The 19,647-nt window shown below is 43.7% G+C and overlaps 1 protein-coding gene across 1 annotated transcript in view; it reads right to left on the bottom strand.

Annotated features, from left to right (window-relative positions):
* The window catches only part of dapk1 (death-associated protein kinase 1), a 194,688-nt gene extending 185,010 nt beyond the window's left edge, over window positions 1–9,678 (bottom strand). Inside the window, exons 1-2 of the mRNA XM_084181176.1 lie at window positions 9,522–9,678; window positions 8,707–8,935 (exon numbers count right to left, since the gene is read on the bottom strand). Coding sequence (XP_084037302.1) covers window positions 8,707–8,768 — 62 coding nt within the window. The 5' untranslated portion in view covers window positions 8,769–8,935; window positions 9,522–9,678. The remainder of the gene's footprint in view (window positions 1–8,706; window positions 8,936–9,521) is intronic.
* Window positions 9,679–19,647: the final 9,969 nt, after the last annotated feature.

The following is a 19,647-nucleotide window of genomic DNA, read 5'->3' as shown; positions in this document are numbered from 1 at the left end:
GGTAATCAGACTGGGTCGGGGAGAGGTCCCTGGTAATCAGGTCCCTGGTAATCAGACTGGGTCGGGGAGAGGTCCCTGGTAATCAGACTGGGTCAGGGAGAGGTCCCTGGTAATCAGACTGGGTCGGGGAGAGGTCCGGGTCGGGGAGAGGTCCGGGTCAGGGAGAGGTCCCTGGTAATCAGACTGGGTCGGGGAGAGGTCCCTGGTAATCAGACTGGGTCGGGGAGAGGTCCCTGGTAATCAGGTCCCTGGTAATCAGACTGGGTCGGGGAGAGGTCCCTGGTAATCAGACTGGGTCAGGGAGAGGTCCGGGTCAGGGAGAGGTCCCTGGTAATCAGACTGGGTCAGGGAGAGGTCCCTGGTAATCAGACTGGGTCGGGGAGAGGTCCCTGGTAATCAGACTGGGTCGGGGAGAGGTCCCTGGTAATCAGACTGGGTCGGGGAGAGGTCCCTGGTAATCAGACTGGGTCAGGGAGAGGTCCCTGGTAATCAGACTGGGTCAGGGAGAGGTCCCTGGTAATCAGACTGGGTCGGGGAGAGGTCCCTGGTAATCAGACTGGGTCGGGGAGAGGTCCCTGGTAATCAGGTCCCTGGTAATCAGACTGGGTCGGGGAGAGGTCCCTGGTAATCAGACTGGGTCAGGGAGAGGTCCCTGGTAATCAGACTGGGTCGGGGAGAGGTCCCTGGTAATCAGACTGGGTCGGGGAGAGGTCCCTGGTAATCAGACTGGGTCGGGGAGAGGTCCCTGGTAATCAGACTGGGTCGGGGAGAGGTCCCTGGTAATCAGGTCCCTGGTAATCAGACTGGGTCGGGGAGAGGTCCCTGGTAATCAGACTGGGTCGGGGAGAGGTCCCTGGTAATCAGACTGGGTCAGGGAGAGGTCCGGGTCAGGGAGAGGTCCCTGGTAATCAGGTCCCTGGTAATCAGACTGGGTCGGGGAGAGGTCCGGGTCAGGGAGAGGTCCCTGGTAATCAGACTGGGTCAGGGAGAGGTCCCTGGTAATCAGACTGGGTCGGGGAGAGGTCCCTGGTAATCAGACTGGGTCGGGGAGAGGTCCCTGGTAATCAGACTGGGTCGGGGAGAGGTCCCTGGTAATCAGACTGGGTCAGGGAGAGGTCCCTGGTAATCAGACTGGGTCGGGGAGAGGTCCCTGGTAATCAGACTGGGTCAGGGAGAGGTCCCTGGTAATCAGACTGGGTCGGGGAGAGGTCCCTGGTAATCAGGTCCCTGGTAATCAGACTGGGTCAGGGAGAGGTCCCTGGTAATCAGACTGGGTCGGGGAGAGGTCCCTGGTAATCAGACTGGGTCGGGGAGAGGTCCCTGGTAATCAGACTGGGTCGGGGAGAGGTCCGGGTCGGGGAGAGGTCCCTGGTAATCAGACTGGGTCGGGGAGAGGTCCCTGGTAATCAGACTGGGTCAGGGAGAGGTCCCTGGTAATCAGACTGGGTCAGGGAGAGGTCCCTGGTAATCAGACTGGGTCGGGGAGAGGTCCCTGGTAATCAGACTGGGTCGGGGAGAGGTCCCTGGTAATCAGACTGGGTCAGGGAGAGGTCCCTGGTAATCAGACTGGGTCGGGGAGAGGTCCCTGGTAATCAGGTCCCTGGTAATCAGACTGGGTCGGGGAGAGGTCCCTGGTAATCAGTCTGGGTCGGGGAGAGGTCCGGGTCAGGGAGAGGTCCGGGTCAGGGAGAGGTCCCTGGTAATCAGGTCCCTGGTAATCAGACTGGGTCAGGGAGAGGTCCCTGGTAATCAGACTGGGTCAGGGAGAGGTCCCTGGTAATCAGACTGGGTCGGGGAGAGGTCCCTGGTAATCAGGTCCCTGGTAATCAGACTGGGTCAGGGAGAGGTCCCTGGTAATCAGGTCCCTGGTAATCAGACTGGGTCAGGGAGAGGTCCCTGGTAATCAGTCTGGCCCCGTGGCCTTGCAGCCTTGTGAATGTTTGTAATCGGTGATAGTTTGCAAGCCCTGCAACATCCGACGAGTGTCAGACCCAGCTTAGTAGGATTCAATCTTAGTCCTGTATTGATGTTTTGACTGTTTGATGGTTCGTCGGAGGGCATAGAGAGATTTCTTATAAGCGTCCAGATTAGTGTCCCGCTCCTTGAAAGCGGCAGCTCTACCCTTTAGCTCAGTGCGGATGTTGCCTGTAATCCATGGCTTCTGGTTGGGGTAGGTACGTACGGTCACTGTGGGGACGACGTCGTCGATGCACTTATTAATGAAGCCTGTGACTGATGCGGTAAACTCCTCAATGTCATCAGATGAATCCTGAACATATTCCAGTCTGTGGTAGAGAAACAGTCCTGTAGCTTAGCTTCCGCTTCATCTGACCACTTCTGTATTGAGCGAGTCACTGGTACTTCCTGTTTGAGTTTTTGCTTGTAAACAGGAATCAGGAGGATAGAGTTATGGTCCGATTTGCCAAATGGAGGGTGAGGGAAAGCTTTGTATGCGTCTCTGTGTGTGGAGTAAAGGTGATCTAGAGTTTTTTTTTCACCTCTAGTTACACAGGTGACATGCTGGTAAAAATTAGGTAAGATGGATTTCAGTTTTCCTGCGTTAAAATCACTGGCTACGAGAAACACAATGTGCATTTTCTTGTTTGCTTATGGCCCTATTCAGCTTGTTGAGTACGGTCTTAGTGCCAGCATCGGTTTGAGGTGGTAAAGAGACAGCTATGAAAAATATAGATGAAGTCTCTTGGTAGATAGTGGGGTCATGAGGTATTCTAACTCAGGGGAGGAAAACCTAGAGACTTTAACAGAGATTACGGACCAGCTGTTATTAACAAAGAGACACACACCGAGAAACATAGAATATTACAGTTCTTCCGGTCCCGTTGATAGGATAGTCTGGAACGGAGCTCATCCAGTTTGTTCTCTACTGATTGATAGGATAGTCTGGAACGGAGCTCATCCAGTTTATTCTCTACTGATTGATAGGATAGTCTGGAACGGAGCTCATCCAGTTTGTTCTCTACTGATTGATAGGATAGTCTGGAACGGAGCTCATCCAGTTTGTTCTCTACTGATTGATAGGATAGTCTGGAACGGAGCTCATCCAGTTTGTTCTCTACTGATTGATAGGATAGTCTGGAACGGAGCTCATCCAGTTTGTTCTCTACTGATTGATAGGATAGTCTGGAACGGAGCTCATCCAGTTTGTTCTCTAGTGATTGATTGGCCAATAGAACGGAGCTCATTGATTGGCCAATAGAACGGAGGGTAAAGACGGTTTATTTACTCGCCAGGGAGCCGAAAAATAGAGTTAAGAAAATATTTACTAAATAACTAAAGTAAAAAAAGTAACACAATAAAATAACAATAACGAGGCTATATACAGGGGGTACCGGTACCGAGTCAAAATGCGGGGGTACAGGTTAGTCGAGGTAATTTGTACATGTAGGTAGGGGTGAAGTGACTATGCATAGATAATAGACAGAGTAGCAGCAGCTGGTGACGGATCTCCTCAATGCCATTGGATGAATCCCGGAACATATTCCAGCCTGTGCTAGCAAAACAGACCTGTAGATTAGCATCCGCGTCATCCGACCACTTCAACATCAACAGCTGTCAACTCATTGAAGTAGAAAATCTTCATCCAAATGGGAGGTTAGTGATCTCTGTTCTGATGTCCAGAAGCTGGGAGAATGGGCAGTGCCCCCTCATGTCCACCCTGCCCACCTACCCAGGGATTCAAAGGTGGGTGTGTCTGTTTAACCACATGGTCCAAGCAGCACGCCACCGCCGCGGGGCTATTAAACGCTTCAACGCCACTAAAAGGGGCAGAACAAAAGATCTGGCCCCTCCTACACAACCGTTCTTATGAGGCATGGGCTGCATCCCAATAATCTCTCGTTCAGTACTGGATTGGTTGAGGCATGGGCTGCGTTCAGTACTGGATTGGTTGAGGCATGGGCTGCGTTCAGTACTGGATTGGTTGAGGCATGGGCTGCGTTCAGTACTGGATTGGTTGAGGCATGGGCTGCGTTCAGTACTGGATTGGTTGAGGCATGGGCTGCGTTCAGTACTGGATTGGTTGAGGCATGGGCTGCGTTCAGTACTGGATTGGTTGAGGCATGGGCTGCGTTCAGTACTGGATTGGTTGAGGCATGGGCTGCGTTCAGTACTGGATTGGTTGAGGCATGGGCTGCGTTCAGTACTGGATTGGTTGAGGCATGGGCTGCGTTCAGTACTGGATTGGTTGAGGCATGGGCTGCGTTCAGTACTGGATTGGTTGAGGCATGGGCTGCGTTCAGTACTGGATTGGTTGAGGCATGGGCTGCGTTCAGTACTGGATTGGTTGAGGCATGGGCTGCGTTCAGTACTGGATTGGTTGAGGCATGGGCTTGTGGGAGTTTCCACCATATTTATGATTTATACCAGTCATTTCCTTTCAAATCGGAGAAGGGAACAAGTGAACACCTTGGGAAGAGGAAGCAATAATTGAGATGCAGCCCCAGAGCAGGAGGATGTGTAACTGACTGCTAGAACTCCCTAGACTCAGAGAACCAACAAGAACCTTGAAACCCTCTGATAAGTAATTAGCCAAGGCCTCAGCTAGTCAGTTCGGGTCTTTTCAGGGTTTTAGCAGCCTTGCAGACTTCTGGAACATCAACAACTTTTTATCAGTACAGACAGCAGAGATACACTACATGACCAAAAGTATGTGGACACCTGCTCGTCAAACATCTCATTCCAAAATCATGGGCATTAATATGGAGTTGGTCCCCCCTTTGCTGCTATAACAGCCTCCACTCTTCTGGGAAGGCTTTCCACTAGATGTTGGAACATTGCTGCGGGGGACTTGCTTCCATTCAGCCACAAGAGCATTAGCGAGGTCGGGACCTGATGTTTGGCGATTAGGCCTGGCTCGCAGTCGGCGTTCCAATTCATCCCAAAGGTGTTTAATGGGGTCGAGGTCAGGGCTCTTTGCAGGCCAGTCAAGTTCTTCCACATTGATCTCGACCAAGCATTTCTGTATGGACCTCACTTTGTGCACGGGGGCATTGTCATGCTGAAACAGGAAAGGGCCTTCCCCAAACTGTTGCCACAAAGTTGGAAGCACAGAATCATCTAGAATGTCATTGTATGCTGTAGCGTTAATATTTCCCTTCACTGGAACTAAGGGAACTAGCCCGAACCATGAAAAACAGCCCCAGACCATTATTCCTCCTCCACCAAACTTTACAGTTGGCACTATGCATTGGGGCAGGTAGCGTTCTCCTGGCATCCGCCTAACCCGGATTCGTCCGTCGGACTACCATAAGGTAAAACGTGATTAATCACTCCAGGGAACGGATTTCCACTGCTCCAGAGTGCAATGGAGGTGAGCTTTACACCACTCCAGCTGACGCTTGGCATTGCGCATGGTGATCTCAGGCTTGTGTGCGGCTGCTCAGCCATGAAAACCCAGTTCATGAAGCTCCCAACGAACAGTTATTGTGCTGACGTTGCTTCCAGAGGCAGTTTGAAACTCGGTAGTGAGTGTTGCAACTGAGGACAGACCATTTTCATGCGCTACAGCACTCGGCGGTCCCGTTCTGTGAGCTTGTGTGGCCTACCACTTCACGGCTGTTGTTGCTAACCTACACTTCTTAGGTTGTTACAATTTTTTTTAAAATAATTTCCATGTTGGTTTTGTCAACACATGTTGTGAATCACTTCGCACCAAACTTCAGCCCCACTCTGTTACGGACTGTATCTGAGATTAACCCAGTAGCCACTAGAAGTACACTATATATACACACCCCTTCAAATTAGTGGATTCGGCTACTTCAGCCACACCCTTTGCTGACAGGTGTATAAAATCGAGCACACAGCCATGCAATCTCCATAGACAAACATTGACAGTAGAATGGCCTGTACTAAAGAGCTCAGTGACTTTCAATGTGGCACCGTCATAGGATGCCACCTTTCCAACAAGTCATTTCGTAAAATGTCTGCCCTGCTAGAGCTGCCCCCGGTCAACTGTAAGTGCTGTGATTGTGAAGTGGAAACGTCTACGTACCAGCTTTCACAAAATGTATAGAACCTTCGGCACAGTGTCTATGGTTAAATCAGGGCTGGGAGTGGGCATAGATAGCCAAGCTAACTCATTCATTACAGTGTCTATGGTTAAATCAGGGCTGGGAGTGGGCATAGATAGCCAAGCTAACTCATTCATTACAGTGTCTATGGTTAAATCAGGGCTGGGAGTGGGCATAGATAGCCAAGCTAACTCATTCATTACAGTGTCTATGGTTAAATCAGGGCTGGGAGTGGGCATAGATAGCCAAGCTAACTCATTCATTACAGTGTCTATGGTTAAATCAGGGCTGGGAGTGGGCATAGATAGCTAAGCTAACTCATTCATTACAGTGTCTATGGTTAAATCAGGGCTGGGAGTGGGCATAGATAGCCAAGCTAACTCATTCATTACAGTGTCTATGGTTAAATCAGGGCTGGGAGTGGGCATAGATTACCAAGCTAACTCATTCATTACAGTGTCTATGGTTAAATCAGGGCTGGGAGTGCATAGATAGCCAAGCTAACTCATTCATTACAGTGTCTATGGTTAAATCAGGGCTGGGAGTGGGCATAGATAGCCAAGCTAACTCATTCATTACAGTGTCTATGGTTAAATCAGGGCTGGGAGTGGGCATAGATAGCCAAGCTAACTCATTCATTACAGTGTCTATGGTTAAATCAGGGCTGAGAGTGGGCATAGATAGCCAAGCTAACTCATTCATTACAGTGTCTATGGTTAAATCAGGGCTGGGAGTGGGCATAGATAGCCAAGCTAACTCATTCATTACAGTGTCTATGGTTAAATCAGGGCTGGGAGTGGGCATAGATAGCCAAGCTAACTCATTCATTACAGTGTCTATGGTTAAATCAGGGCTGGGAGTGCATAGATAGCCAAGCTAACTCATTCATTACAGTGTCTATGGTTAAATCAGGGCTGGGAGTGGGCATAGATAGCCAAGCTAACTCATTCATTACAGTGTCTATGGTTAAATCAGGGCTGGGAGTGGGCATAGATAGCCAAGCTAACTCATTCATTACAGTGTCTATGGTTAAATCAGGGCTGAGAGTGGGCATAGATAGCCAAGCTAACTCATTCATTACAGTGTCTATGGTTAAATCAGGGCTGGGAGTGGGCATAGATAGCCAAGCTAACTCATTCATTACAGTGTCTATGGTTAAATCAGGGCTGGGAGTGGGCATAGATAGCCAAGCTAACTCATTCATTACAGTGTCTATGGTTAAATCAGGGCTGGGAGTGGGCATAGATAGCTAAGCTAACTCATTCATTACAGTGAGGTGACTGGTCTTGTCATGCATGGCTACTCTAGCACCACTGACTCCACTCTGCTTAGATCATTTCCCCAATCTCCAAACGGGCCTCATTCCAACCAGACACTTGGGGGATCAGGAGGCAGGGAGACTGGGAGGCAGGGAGACCGGGAGGCAGGGAGACGGGGAGGCAGGGAGACGGGGAGGCAGGGAGACAGGGAGGCAGGGAGACGGGGAGGCAGGGAGACCGGGAGGCGGGGAGGCAGGGAGACGGGGAGGCAGGGAGACGGGGAGGCAGGGAGACGGGGAGGCAGGGAGACCGGGGAGACCGAGAGGCAGGGAGACCGGGAGGCAGGGAGACCGGGAGGCAGGGAGACCGAGAGGCAGGGAGACCGGAGGCAGGGAGACCGGAGGCAGGGAGGTGCTTTCTTTGCTTAGCATGGTGAGAAGGATAAAGCCAAGTCAAGCTTAAATGTAGCCTTACCTACCCACATAATGTAGGCTACACACCCCAGTAATGCATCAGGAATCATTCTCTCTATGACATCCTCTCAGCCCCTGCAGCATGCTGGCATCATGAGAGTACAGTCAGATAACATTATATGGAGTGGAGGCGTGAGATATAATCAGGGGTGAAAGTAGATGTAATATCTTACCGGTATGGGACCTAGTTTTTTATGGTCTAATCACGCTAACCATAGAATTACATATAGAATCCCTATAAATTCCATTTACAGTTTAGTCATTTAGCAGACGCTCTTATCCAGAGTGACTTACAGTTAGTGAGTGCATATATTTTCATACTGCTCCCCCGCGGGAATCGAACCCACAACCCTGGTGTTGCAAGCACCATGCTCTACCAACTGAGCTACACTGGACTATTAATGTAGTATGATCTCTGTGGGCCTTATCATAGAATTACATATAGAATCCCTATTAATGCAGTATGATCTCTGTGGGCCTTATCATAGAATTACATATAGAATCCCTATTAATGTAATATGATCTCTGTGGGCCTTATCATAGAATTACACACGATAACCAGCCAGAACATCTAGCCATCAGATTAAACTTCATAAGGATTTGTAACTCTGAGATTCTGTGAGAGAAATGAAAGGAAAGGTTGCCGTCTTTCTGCCCATAATCAGTATTATATCACTCTGGTTGCAACATCTACCCCCCAATCAGAGATGACAGGATAATACTAATGATGCTTTGCATAACTAAGAGATTGTGACAGAGAGAGCCTATAGAGGGGTTGCAGTCAGTCTTTGGATAATATAACTGACCATAATCAATGGTCCATAATCTAACACACACACGTAATATTATGATCTTGTGGTTGCACAGGAAGCACTCCACCAGACAGACCACCACAGTACAGCCTTAGATACTGTTGGTAGTGTTAATTTACAGCATATAACTTACCTCCCCAGCTCATCTCCCATCTCATAATATTCCTCAACATTCTGCTGGTTGAACCCAGTCATGTTGGAAGGCGCTTCTTGCTCCCAAGCAGAGGATTCAACACAGCAGCATACACACCACCACCTCCACCTCCTCCTTCTTCTTCTTTCAGCAGCCTTTCATCCCTGTCCCAGTTAACCGACCCAATAGTACCTGGCCACGGACCCTCCTCATATCGGCTCCTTTAATTCTAGAGGTGAAATGCAAGATGGTTAGTGTACATATTGTTGTGTAACGTTTCTACGGTGCACCGAGTTGGCATAAACACATTCTTCAACAAAGAGATGTCTCACTTGGGGGAAAAAAGCTGCACCTTGCTTTGTGAGACGTCACGACTTTCACTCACTGGTCTCGCTTTTCTCTCTCTAGTTTTCCATGAAGCACGTCTACCTTTCAGAAAATGGAGTACACTCCACAGCCGTCGGCTACAGGTGAAGCATAGATAGCCGACTGAAAGGCTTGGAATAGCCAAGGAAACGACTGGTATGTGTTCGGGAGTAGCTCTCGCTGCCAGTGAAAGAAATATGACTATATTGTTCTTGCTAAGTCAAATCTTCATTTTCTACCCCAGAGCAGGTGTTTAGCCGTTTCAACAGCGGATAAAAGCCCTAGTAAACAAATACAGCTGCTTTATTTCATATAGCTTGATTGGTAATCAACTCAAATTGATTTTGGCCCTTCTTATTACCCAATAATTTGGATAGTTGCCCCCCGACTAGGCTTCTCACATTCGTTGGAAAATGTAAACGTATCGATAATAGAAGAAAGCGTCTTACCATCTCCCAGCCGTCCGTGTCAATGTAGAAGACAGGCTAAAGTCTTATCCGAGGCGCTGAAACAAAGTGGCGTATCCTTTCAAAGAACATAAAAACGGAATGTTGCAGGAAATGGAAGGAAGGATTGTAACACTGTAGCGGGCTCCTAATGGTGTGTGGGCAGTGTGTTCCACTGCATGTAGTAGGGTCCTGGGCCGCAAGGGGCGCCAGAGAATGACTTTACTCATGTAACTGGAAACTTACACTAATTACATTCCTATTAAATAGTGGAATGTGAGCGTTGTACTGCCTCTGCCATAGATGCAGGTGCAAACATTTCGGAATTTAACACTGAAGTTGAGAAGAATGGATCCAGAGTTAAGCATTTACAAAATGTACAGATGGCAAAAATTATGAAAATAGTTGACAAAATATATAGATATCACTTTTTAAACAATCAATTTATTTGGCCAAAATAGTAGGCATATTAACCCGACGCAGGTACACATGGTAACCTAGTAGGCTAATTGACAGAGCATCAATGAAAACTCGCACAGTTGAGTATAATCTGGTAGAGCTCTTTAACACCATCCTACCTCTAGCCAGAGAGGCAAAGCAAGAGGTTTTATTTACTCCGCCCAAAATCTGCCAACGAACTGAGGAATTGTTATATGGAGGTCTCCATCCACACTTTTTATGCAAGTAAAGTCATACCGTCCTAAAAAAAAATCACAACCCCTGTGATGGAAACAGGAAGTTTCGGTACAGTTTGTTCGTTCCACATGGTGGGATCTTTTTGTATCGGTCAAATTTATTATGCAAGAAATGGCGGTGGAAACTATTTTATGCGCAAATATTGATATAATAACCATCATATGGAAGTAGACTTGGAGTCACGCGATGACATGGTGTGTGATCCTCCCACTACGATTGGGGATCAGTTTATTAGGCTACAGATTAAATTAATTATGATGAATTTCACAGGCTGGTGAAAGTGCAAGGTGATGAGCTTGATGCACTATGGCCTATTTATTGCCTTACCTCCATAACATTTGCACACACTGTATATAGATTTTCTATTGTGTTATTGACTTTATGTTTTGTTTTACCCCATATGTAACTCTGTGTTGTTGTTTTTATCGCACTGCTTTGCTTTACCTTGGCCAGGTCGCAGTTGTAAATGAGAACTTGTTCTCAACTGGCTTACCTGGTTAAATAAAGGTTAAATAAATACATTTTTTTATCGAGGGTCTTATTCTGGTGACATGATCATCGATGCTTGGCTGCCATTTGACAAATGCAAATGATCTTGCTCTTTTGTCCATAATAATCTCATCATGTAGGCTTTACATGGCATTTCGGTAACTTTGAAAAAAAAACGACTTTATATCGGAGATTTGCCTTATTTCATAGAGATAGATAGAATACTTGCCATTGCATTGAGGGCTTCCACCATTTTAAAGTAGTCATCTGGGTGGGGTTTCCTATGAGTTGGGAGCAATCAGCCAATGAAGAAGAAGAAAGTTATGAGTCCTCTATCTATCTCTATGAAAACAGGCCTGTTGTTCACACACGTATCTGCCTTCTCATTGGCTAGAATAGTCCCACCCCGATCTCGCTTCCTCCCGCCTACCATCCATCTTTGACGACATGTATTTCTATTGTTAGAGCGGTCACTTGACTATCTTGTCAATATAATATGATCTTTGCTCTAGCGCAGTTCTTACAGAATGGGGAGAACTGGCATGAACCATTCATACCTTTAAACAGGTCAATTATGTAATAAACAGTGATACACTTTAGTGGAAATACTATTACACACTTTACATTACAATGGTTAATACTTCACTCGTTAATGAAAACAAAGGCTAATAATTTCCATAAACATGAGCGTTTCTGAAAGCACCCCCGAAACGGGAGAAACCAATTAACAAGAAGCGCTAAATCTGTGGATAAAGGATTCACGTGACTGGCACGCACTCACCTGGGAAACCAGTTTGACTTCAACAGCAGTGGTGAGTGGAGCCAAAGTCCAATATCTGTCCACACGTATTAAGCAGACTTGGGTCTCGCATGGACTCTCAGATAACAATTGTATTAACTATTTAGCAGTGTTATGGCTTGGTGGTAGAAGCTGTCTCAGAACCTGTTGGTCCGGGAGCCGATGCTTCGGTAAAGTTTGCAGGACAGTAGCAGATAGAACAGTCTATGGCTGGAGTCTTTGGCAATTTTTCAGGCCTTCCTCTGACACCGCTTGATATAGAGGTCCTGGATGGCAGGGAGCTTGACCCCAGTTATGTCCTGGACTGTCCGCACCACACCTCTGTAGCGCTTTGCGGTCGAGAGTGGTGCATTTGCCGTACCAAGCGGTGATTCAGCCAGTCGAAATACTCTCGATGGTGCAGCTGTATAACTTTTTGAGGCCCATGCCAAATCTTTTCAGCCTCCGGAGGGGGAAGAGGCGCTGTCATGCCCTCATCACGACTGTGCGGTGTGTGTGTGGAAGATGTTAAGTATTTAGTGATGCGGACGCCAAGGAACCTGAAGCTCTCAACCCGTGCCACTACAGCCCTGTCGATGTGGCTGGAGGCATGCTCTCCCCTCTTTCTCCTATAGTCCACGATCAACTCCTTGGTCTTTCTAACGTCGAGGGAGGTTGTCCTGTCGCCACACTAAGTCTCTGACCTCCCTACACTGATTAGAAGTTAACACTCACTATAGTAGACTACACTGATTGTCTAGTCAAATTCAACGATAAATCCAGTCTATTGTTATGAATGATGGTTGGTATTATATGATTTGACCTGAAACACTGTCATAAAGCAGCACTATATTATATTATATGACCTGACTGTCATAAAGCAGCACTATATTATATGACCTGACTGTCATAAAGCAGCACTATATGATATGACCTGACTGTCATAAAGCAGCATTATATTATATGATATGACCTGACTGTCATAAAGCAGCACTATATTATATGACCTGACTGTCATAAAGCAGCACTATATTATATGATATGACCTGACTGTCATAAAGCAGCACTATATTATATGACCTGACTGTCATAAAGCAGCACTATATGATATGACCTGACTGTCATAAAGCAGCACTATATTATATGATATGACCTGACTGTCATAAAGCAGCATTATATTATATGATATGACCTGACTGTCATAAAGCAGCACTATATTATATGATATGACCTGACTGTCATAAAGCAGCATTATATTATATGACCTGACTGTCATAAAGCAGCACTATATTATATGACCTGACTGTCATAAAGCAGCACTATATTATATGATATGACCTGACTGTCATAAAGCAGCACTATATTATATGATATGACCTGACTGTCATAAAGCAGCACTATATTATATGATATGACCTGACTGTCATAAAGCAGCACTATATGATATGACCTGACTGTCATAAAGCAGCATTATATTATATGATATGACCTGACTGTCATAAAGCAGCACTATATTATATGACCTGACTGTCATAAAGCAGCACTATATGATATGACCTGACTGTCATAAAGCAGCACTATATTATATGATATGACCTGACTGTCATAAAGCAGCATTATATTATATGATATGACCTGACTGTCATAAAGCAGCACTATATTATATGATATGACCTGACTGTCATAAAGCAGCACTATATTATATGATATGACCTGACTGTCATAAAGCAGCACTATATTATATGACCTGACTGTCATAAAGCAGCATTATATTATATGATATGACCTGACTGTCATAAAGCAGCACTATATTATATGACCTGACTGTCATAAAGCAGCATTATATTATATGATATGACCTGACTGTCATAAAGCAGCACTATATTATATGACCTGACTGTCATAAAGCAGCACTATATGATATGACCTGACTGTCATAAAGCAGCACTATATTATATGACCTGACTGTCATAAAGCAGCACTATATTATATGATATGACCTGACTGTCATAAAGCAGCACTATATGATATGACCTGACTGTCATAAAGCAGCACTATATTATATGATATGACCTGACTGTCATAAAGCAGCATTATATTATATGACCTGACTGTCATAAAGCAGCACTATATTATATGATATGACCTGACTGTCATAAAGCAGCACTATATTATATGATATGACCTGACTGTCATAAAGCAGCACTATATTATATGACCTGACTGTCATAAAGCAGCACTATATTATATGACCTGACTGTCATAAAGCAGCACTATATTATATGACCTGACTGTCATAAAGCAGCACTATATTATATGATATGACCTGACTGTCATAAAGCAGCACTATATTATATGATATGACCTGACTGTCATAAAGCAGCACTATATTATATGATATGACCTGACTGTCATAAAGCAGCACTATATGATATGACCTGACTGTCATAAAGCAGCACTATATTATATGACCTGACTGTCATAAAGCAGCATTATATTATATGATATGACCTGACTGTCATAAAGCAGCATTATATTATATGATATGACCTGACTGTCATAAAGCAGCACTATATTATATGACCTGACTGTCATAAAGCAGCACTATATTATATGATATGACCTGACTGTCATAAAGCAGCATTATATTATATGATATGACCTGACTGTCATAAAGCAGCACTATATTATATGACCTGACTGTCATAAAGCAGCACTATATTATATGATATGACCTGACTGTCATAAAGCAGCACTATATTATATGACCTGACTGTCATAAAGCAGCACTATATTATATGATATGACCTGACTGTCATAAAGCAGCATTATATTATATGATATGACCTGACTGTCATAAAGCAGCACTATATTATATGACCTGACTGTCATAAAGCAGCACTATATTATATGACCTGACTGTCATAAAGCAGCACTATATTATATGACCTGACTGTCATAAAGCAGCATTATATTATATGACCTGACTGTCATAAAGCAGCACTATATTATATGATATGACCTGACTGTCATAAAGCAGCACTATATTATATGACCTGACTGTCATAAAGCAGCACTATATTATATGATATGACCTGACTGTCATAAAGCAGCACTATATTATATGACCTGACTGTCATAAAGCAGCACTATATTATATGATATGACCTGACTGTCATAAAGCAGCATTATATTATATGATATGACCTGACTGTCATAAAGCAGCACTATATTATATGATATGACCTGACTGTCATAAAGCAGCATTATATTATATGACCTGACTGTCATAAAGCAGCACTATATTATATGACCTGACTGTCATAAAGCAGCACTATATTATATGATATGACCTGACTGTCATAAAGCAGCACTATATTATATGATATGACCTGACTGTCATAAAGCAGCACTATATTATATGACCTGACTGTCATAAAGCAGCATTATATTATATGATATGACCTGACTGTCATAAAGCAGCATTATATTATATGATATGACCTGACTGTCATAAAGCAGCACTATATTATATGACCTGACTGTCATAAAGCAGCATTATATTATATGATATGACCTGACTGTCATAAAGCAGCATTATATTATATGATATGACCTGACTGTCATAAAGCAGCATTATATTATATGATATGACCTGACTGTCATAAAGCAGCATTATATTATATGATATGACTGTCATAAAGCAGCATTATATTATATGATATGACCTGACTGTCATAAAGCAGCACTATATTATATGACCTGACTGTCATAAAGCAGCACTATATTATATGACTTGACTGTCATAAAGCAGCACTATATTATATGACCTGACTGTCATAAAGCAGCACTATATTATATGACCTGACTGTCATAAAGCAGCACTATATTATATGATATGACCTGACTGTCATAAAGCAGCACTATATTATATGACCTGACTGTCATAAAGCAGCACTATATTATATGATATGACCTGACTGTCATAAAGCAGCACTATATTATATGACCTGACTGTCATAAAGCAGCACTATATTATATGATATGACCTGACTGTCATAAAGCAGCATTATATTATATTATATGACCTGACTGTCATAAAGCAGCACTATATTATATTATATGACCTGACTGTCATAAAGCAGCACTATATTATATTATATGACCTGACTGTCATAAAGCAGCACTATATTATATTATATGACCTGACTGTCATAAAGCAGCACTATATTATATGATATGACCTGACTGTCATAAAGCAGCACTATATTATATGACCTGACTGTCATAAAGCAGCACTATATTATATGATATGACCTGACTGTCATAAAGCAGCATTATATTATATGATATGACCTGACTGTCATAAAGCAGCACTATATTATATGATATGACCTGACTGTCATAAAGCAGCACTATATTATATGACCTGACTGTCATAAAGCAGCACTATATTATATGACCTGACTGTCATAAAGCAGCACTATATTATATGATATGACCTGACTGTCATAAAGCAGCACTATATTATATGATATGACCTGACTGTCATAAAGCAGCACTATATTATATGACCTGACTGTCATAAAGCAGCACTATATTATATGATATGACCTGACTGTCATAAAGCAGCACTATATTATATGACCTGACTGTCATAAAGCAGCACTATATTATATGATATGACCTGACTGTCATAAAGCAGCACTATATTATATGACCTGACTGTCATAAAGCAGCACTATATTATATGACCTGACTGTCATAAAGCAGCACTATATTATATGATATGACCTGACTGTCATAAAGCAGCACTATATTATATGACCTGACTGTCATAAAGCAGCACTATATTATATGATATGACCTGACTGTCATAAAGCAGCATTATATTATATGACCTGACTGTCATAAAGCAGCACTATATTATATGACCTGACTGTCATAAAGCAGCACTATATTATATGACCTGACTGTCATAAAGCAGCACTATATTATATTATATGACCTGACTGTCATAAAGCAGCACTATATTATATGACCTGACTGTCATAAAGCAGCACTATATTATATGATATGACCTGACTGTCATAAAGCAGCATTATATTATATGACCTGACTGTCATAAAGCAGCACTATATTATATGACCTGACTGTCATAAAGCAGCACTATATTATATGACCTGACTGTCATAAAGCAGCACTATATTATATGATATGACCTGACTGTCATAAAGCAGCACTATATTATATGATATGACCTGACTGTCATAAAGCAGCACTATATTATATGACCTGACTGTCATAAAGCAGCACTATATTATATGACCTGACTGTCATAAAGCAGCACTATATTATATGATATGACCTGACTGTCATAAAGCAGCACTATATTATATGATATGACCTGACTGTCATAAAGCAGCACTATATTATATGATATGACCTGACTGTCATAAAGCAGCACTATATTATATGATATGACCTGACTGTCATAAAGCAGCACTATATTATATGATATGACCTGACTGTCATAAAGCAGCACTATATTATATGATATGACCTGACTGTCATAAAGCAGCACTATATTATATGATATGACCTGACTGTCATAAAGCAGCACTATATTATATGACCTGACTGTCATAAAGCAGCACTATATTATATGACCTGACTGTCATAAAGCAGCACTATATTATATGATATGACCTGACTGTCATAAAGCAGCATTATATTATATGACCTGACTGTCATAAAGCAGCACTATATTATATGACCTGACTGTCATAAAGCAGCACTATATTATATGATATGACCTGACTGTCATAAAGCAGCATTATATGATATGACCTGACTGTCATAAAGCAGCACTATATTATATGACCTGACTGTCATAAAGCAGCACTATATTATATGATATGACCTGACTGTCATAAAGCAGCATTATATTATATGACCTGACTGTCATAAAGCAGCACTATATTATATGATATGACCTGACTGTCATAAAGCAGCACTATATTATATTATATGACCTGACTGTCATAAAGCAGCACTATATTATATGACCTGACTGTCATAAAGCAGCATTATATTATATGACCTGACTGTCATAAAGCAGCACTATATTATATTATATGACCTGACTGTCATAAAGCAGCACTATATTATATGACCTGACTGTCATAAAGCAGCATTATATTATATGACCTGACTGTCATAAAGCAGCACTATATTATATGATATGACCTGACTGTCATAAAGCAGCATTATATTATATGACCTGACTGTCATAAAGCAGCACTATATTATATGATATGACCTGACTGTCATAAAGCAGCACTATATTATATTATATGACCTGACTGTCATAAAGCAGCACTATATTATATGACCTGACTGTCATAAAGCAGCACTATATTATATGATATGACCTGACTGTCATAAAGCAGCACTATATTATATGACCTGACTGTCATAAAGCAGCACTATATTATATGATATGACCTGACTGTCATAAAGCAGCATTATATTATATGACCTGACTGTCATAAAGCAGCACTATATTATATGATATGACCTGACTGTCATAAAGCAGCATTATATTATATGACCTGACTGTCATAAAGCAGCACTATATTATATGATATGACCTGAGACACTGAGTCAGCACTCTGGTTCTGTTGGATAGACTGCAATGGAAAGATTTTCAGCTCTGTGATTGGCCAGTGTACCAGACAGATATTGATTGCTGTAATTGGCCAGTGTACCAGACAGATATTGATGGCTGTGATTGGCCAGTGCACCAGACAGATATTGATGGCTGTGATTGGCCAGTGCACCAGACAGAGGCAGCGAGCTCCACTTGTATTGATACCCTCTGTGGGTTTAATCAATCAGTCAAGTTGGGGTTGGTGATGTTTTTAGTGGTCCTTTAATATTCTGTTAAAGCCCAATTTTCAGATTAGGCCTGCGGTAGGCCATGTATATTCAGATTAGGCCTGCGGTAGGCCATGTATATTCAGATTAGGCCTGCGGTAGGCCATGTATATTCAGATTAGGCCTGCGGTAGGCCATGTATATTCAGATTAGGCCTGCGGTAGGCCATGTATATTCAGATTAGGCCTGCGGTAGGCCATGTATATTCAGATTAGGCCTGCGGTAGGCCATGTATATTCAGATTAGGCCTGCGGTAGGCCATGTATATTCAGATTAGGCCTGCGGTAGGCCATGTATATTCAGATTAGGCCTGCGGTAGGCCATGTATATTCAGATTAGGCCTGCGGTAGGCCATGTATATTCAGATTAGGCCTGCGGGAGGCCATGTATATTCAGATTAGGCCTGCGGTAGGCCATGTGCTGCAGTAGGTCATGTGTTGCAGTAGGACATGTGTTGCAGTAGGCCATGTGTTGCAGTAGGCCATGTGTTGCAGTAGGACATGTGCTGCAGTAGGCCATGTGCTGCAGTAGGCCGTGTGCTGCAGTAGGACATGTGCTGCAGTAGGCCATGTGCTGCAGTAGGCCGTGTGCTGCAGTAGGCCATGTGCTGCAGTAGGCCATGTGCTGCAGTAGGCCGTGTGCTGCAGTAGGCCGTGTGAGTTGGCGTTGTGGTAGGCAACTGGTCTAGGGGTGTGCAGTAGGGTCTGCCCTGTACTGGTTGTGGTGTGGTTGGGTATGTAGGTCTGCCTACTGTGGAAGTTGCAGTGGAAGGTTATTATAATAATAATAATAATAATATGCCATTTAGCAGACGCTTTTATCCAAAGCGACTTACAGTCATGTGTGCATACATTTTTGTGTATGGGTGGTCCCGGGGATCGAACCCACTACCCTGGCGTAGCTGAGCTACAGAGGACCACAGGTTACCACAGGTTACTGTGTGGAGTTAGGTGTTGTGGTTTCAATGCAAGAACAATTCTGCCATCTTGTGGCGTTGGAATAAACTGCGGCCAATGAAAACACCCCAGTGTTTGGTGGGACTACAGGATGTTGAGACCAGGCTGCTGAGGGGAGGACGGCTCATAATAATGACTGGAACGGAGCCAACAGGTGTTTGATGCCATTCCACCGAGTCCGCTCCAGTCATTACCACGAGCCCGTCCTCAGTCCGCTCCAGTCATTACCACGAGCCCGTCCTGATTCCGCTCCAGACATTACCACGAGCCC

Source organism: Coregonus lavaretus (genome assembly GCF_964263955.1).
Source record: "Coregonus lavaretus genome assembly, chromosome: 17".
In the NCBI taxonomy this organism is placed as follows: Eukaryota; Metazoa; Chordata; class Actinopteri; order Salmoniformes; family Salmonidae; genus Coregonus; species Coregonus lavaretus.
Note: the sequence above shows the minus strand (reverse complement) of the source record. Positions and strands in the feature narration are given on the sequence as shown.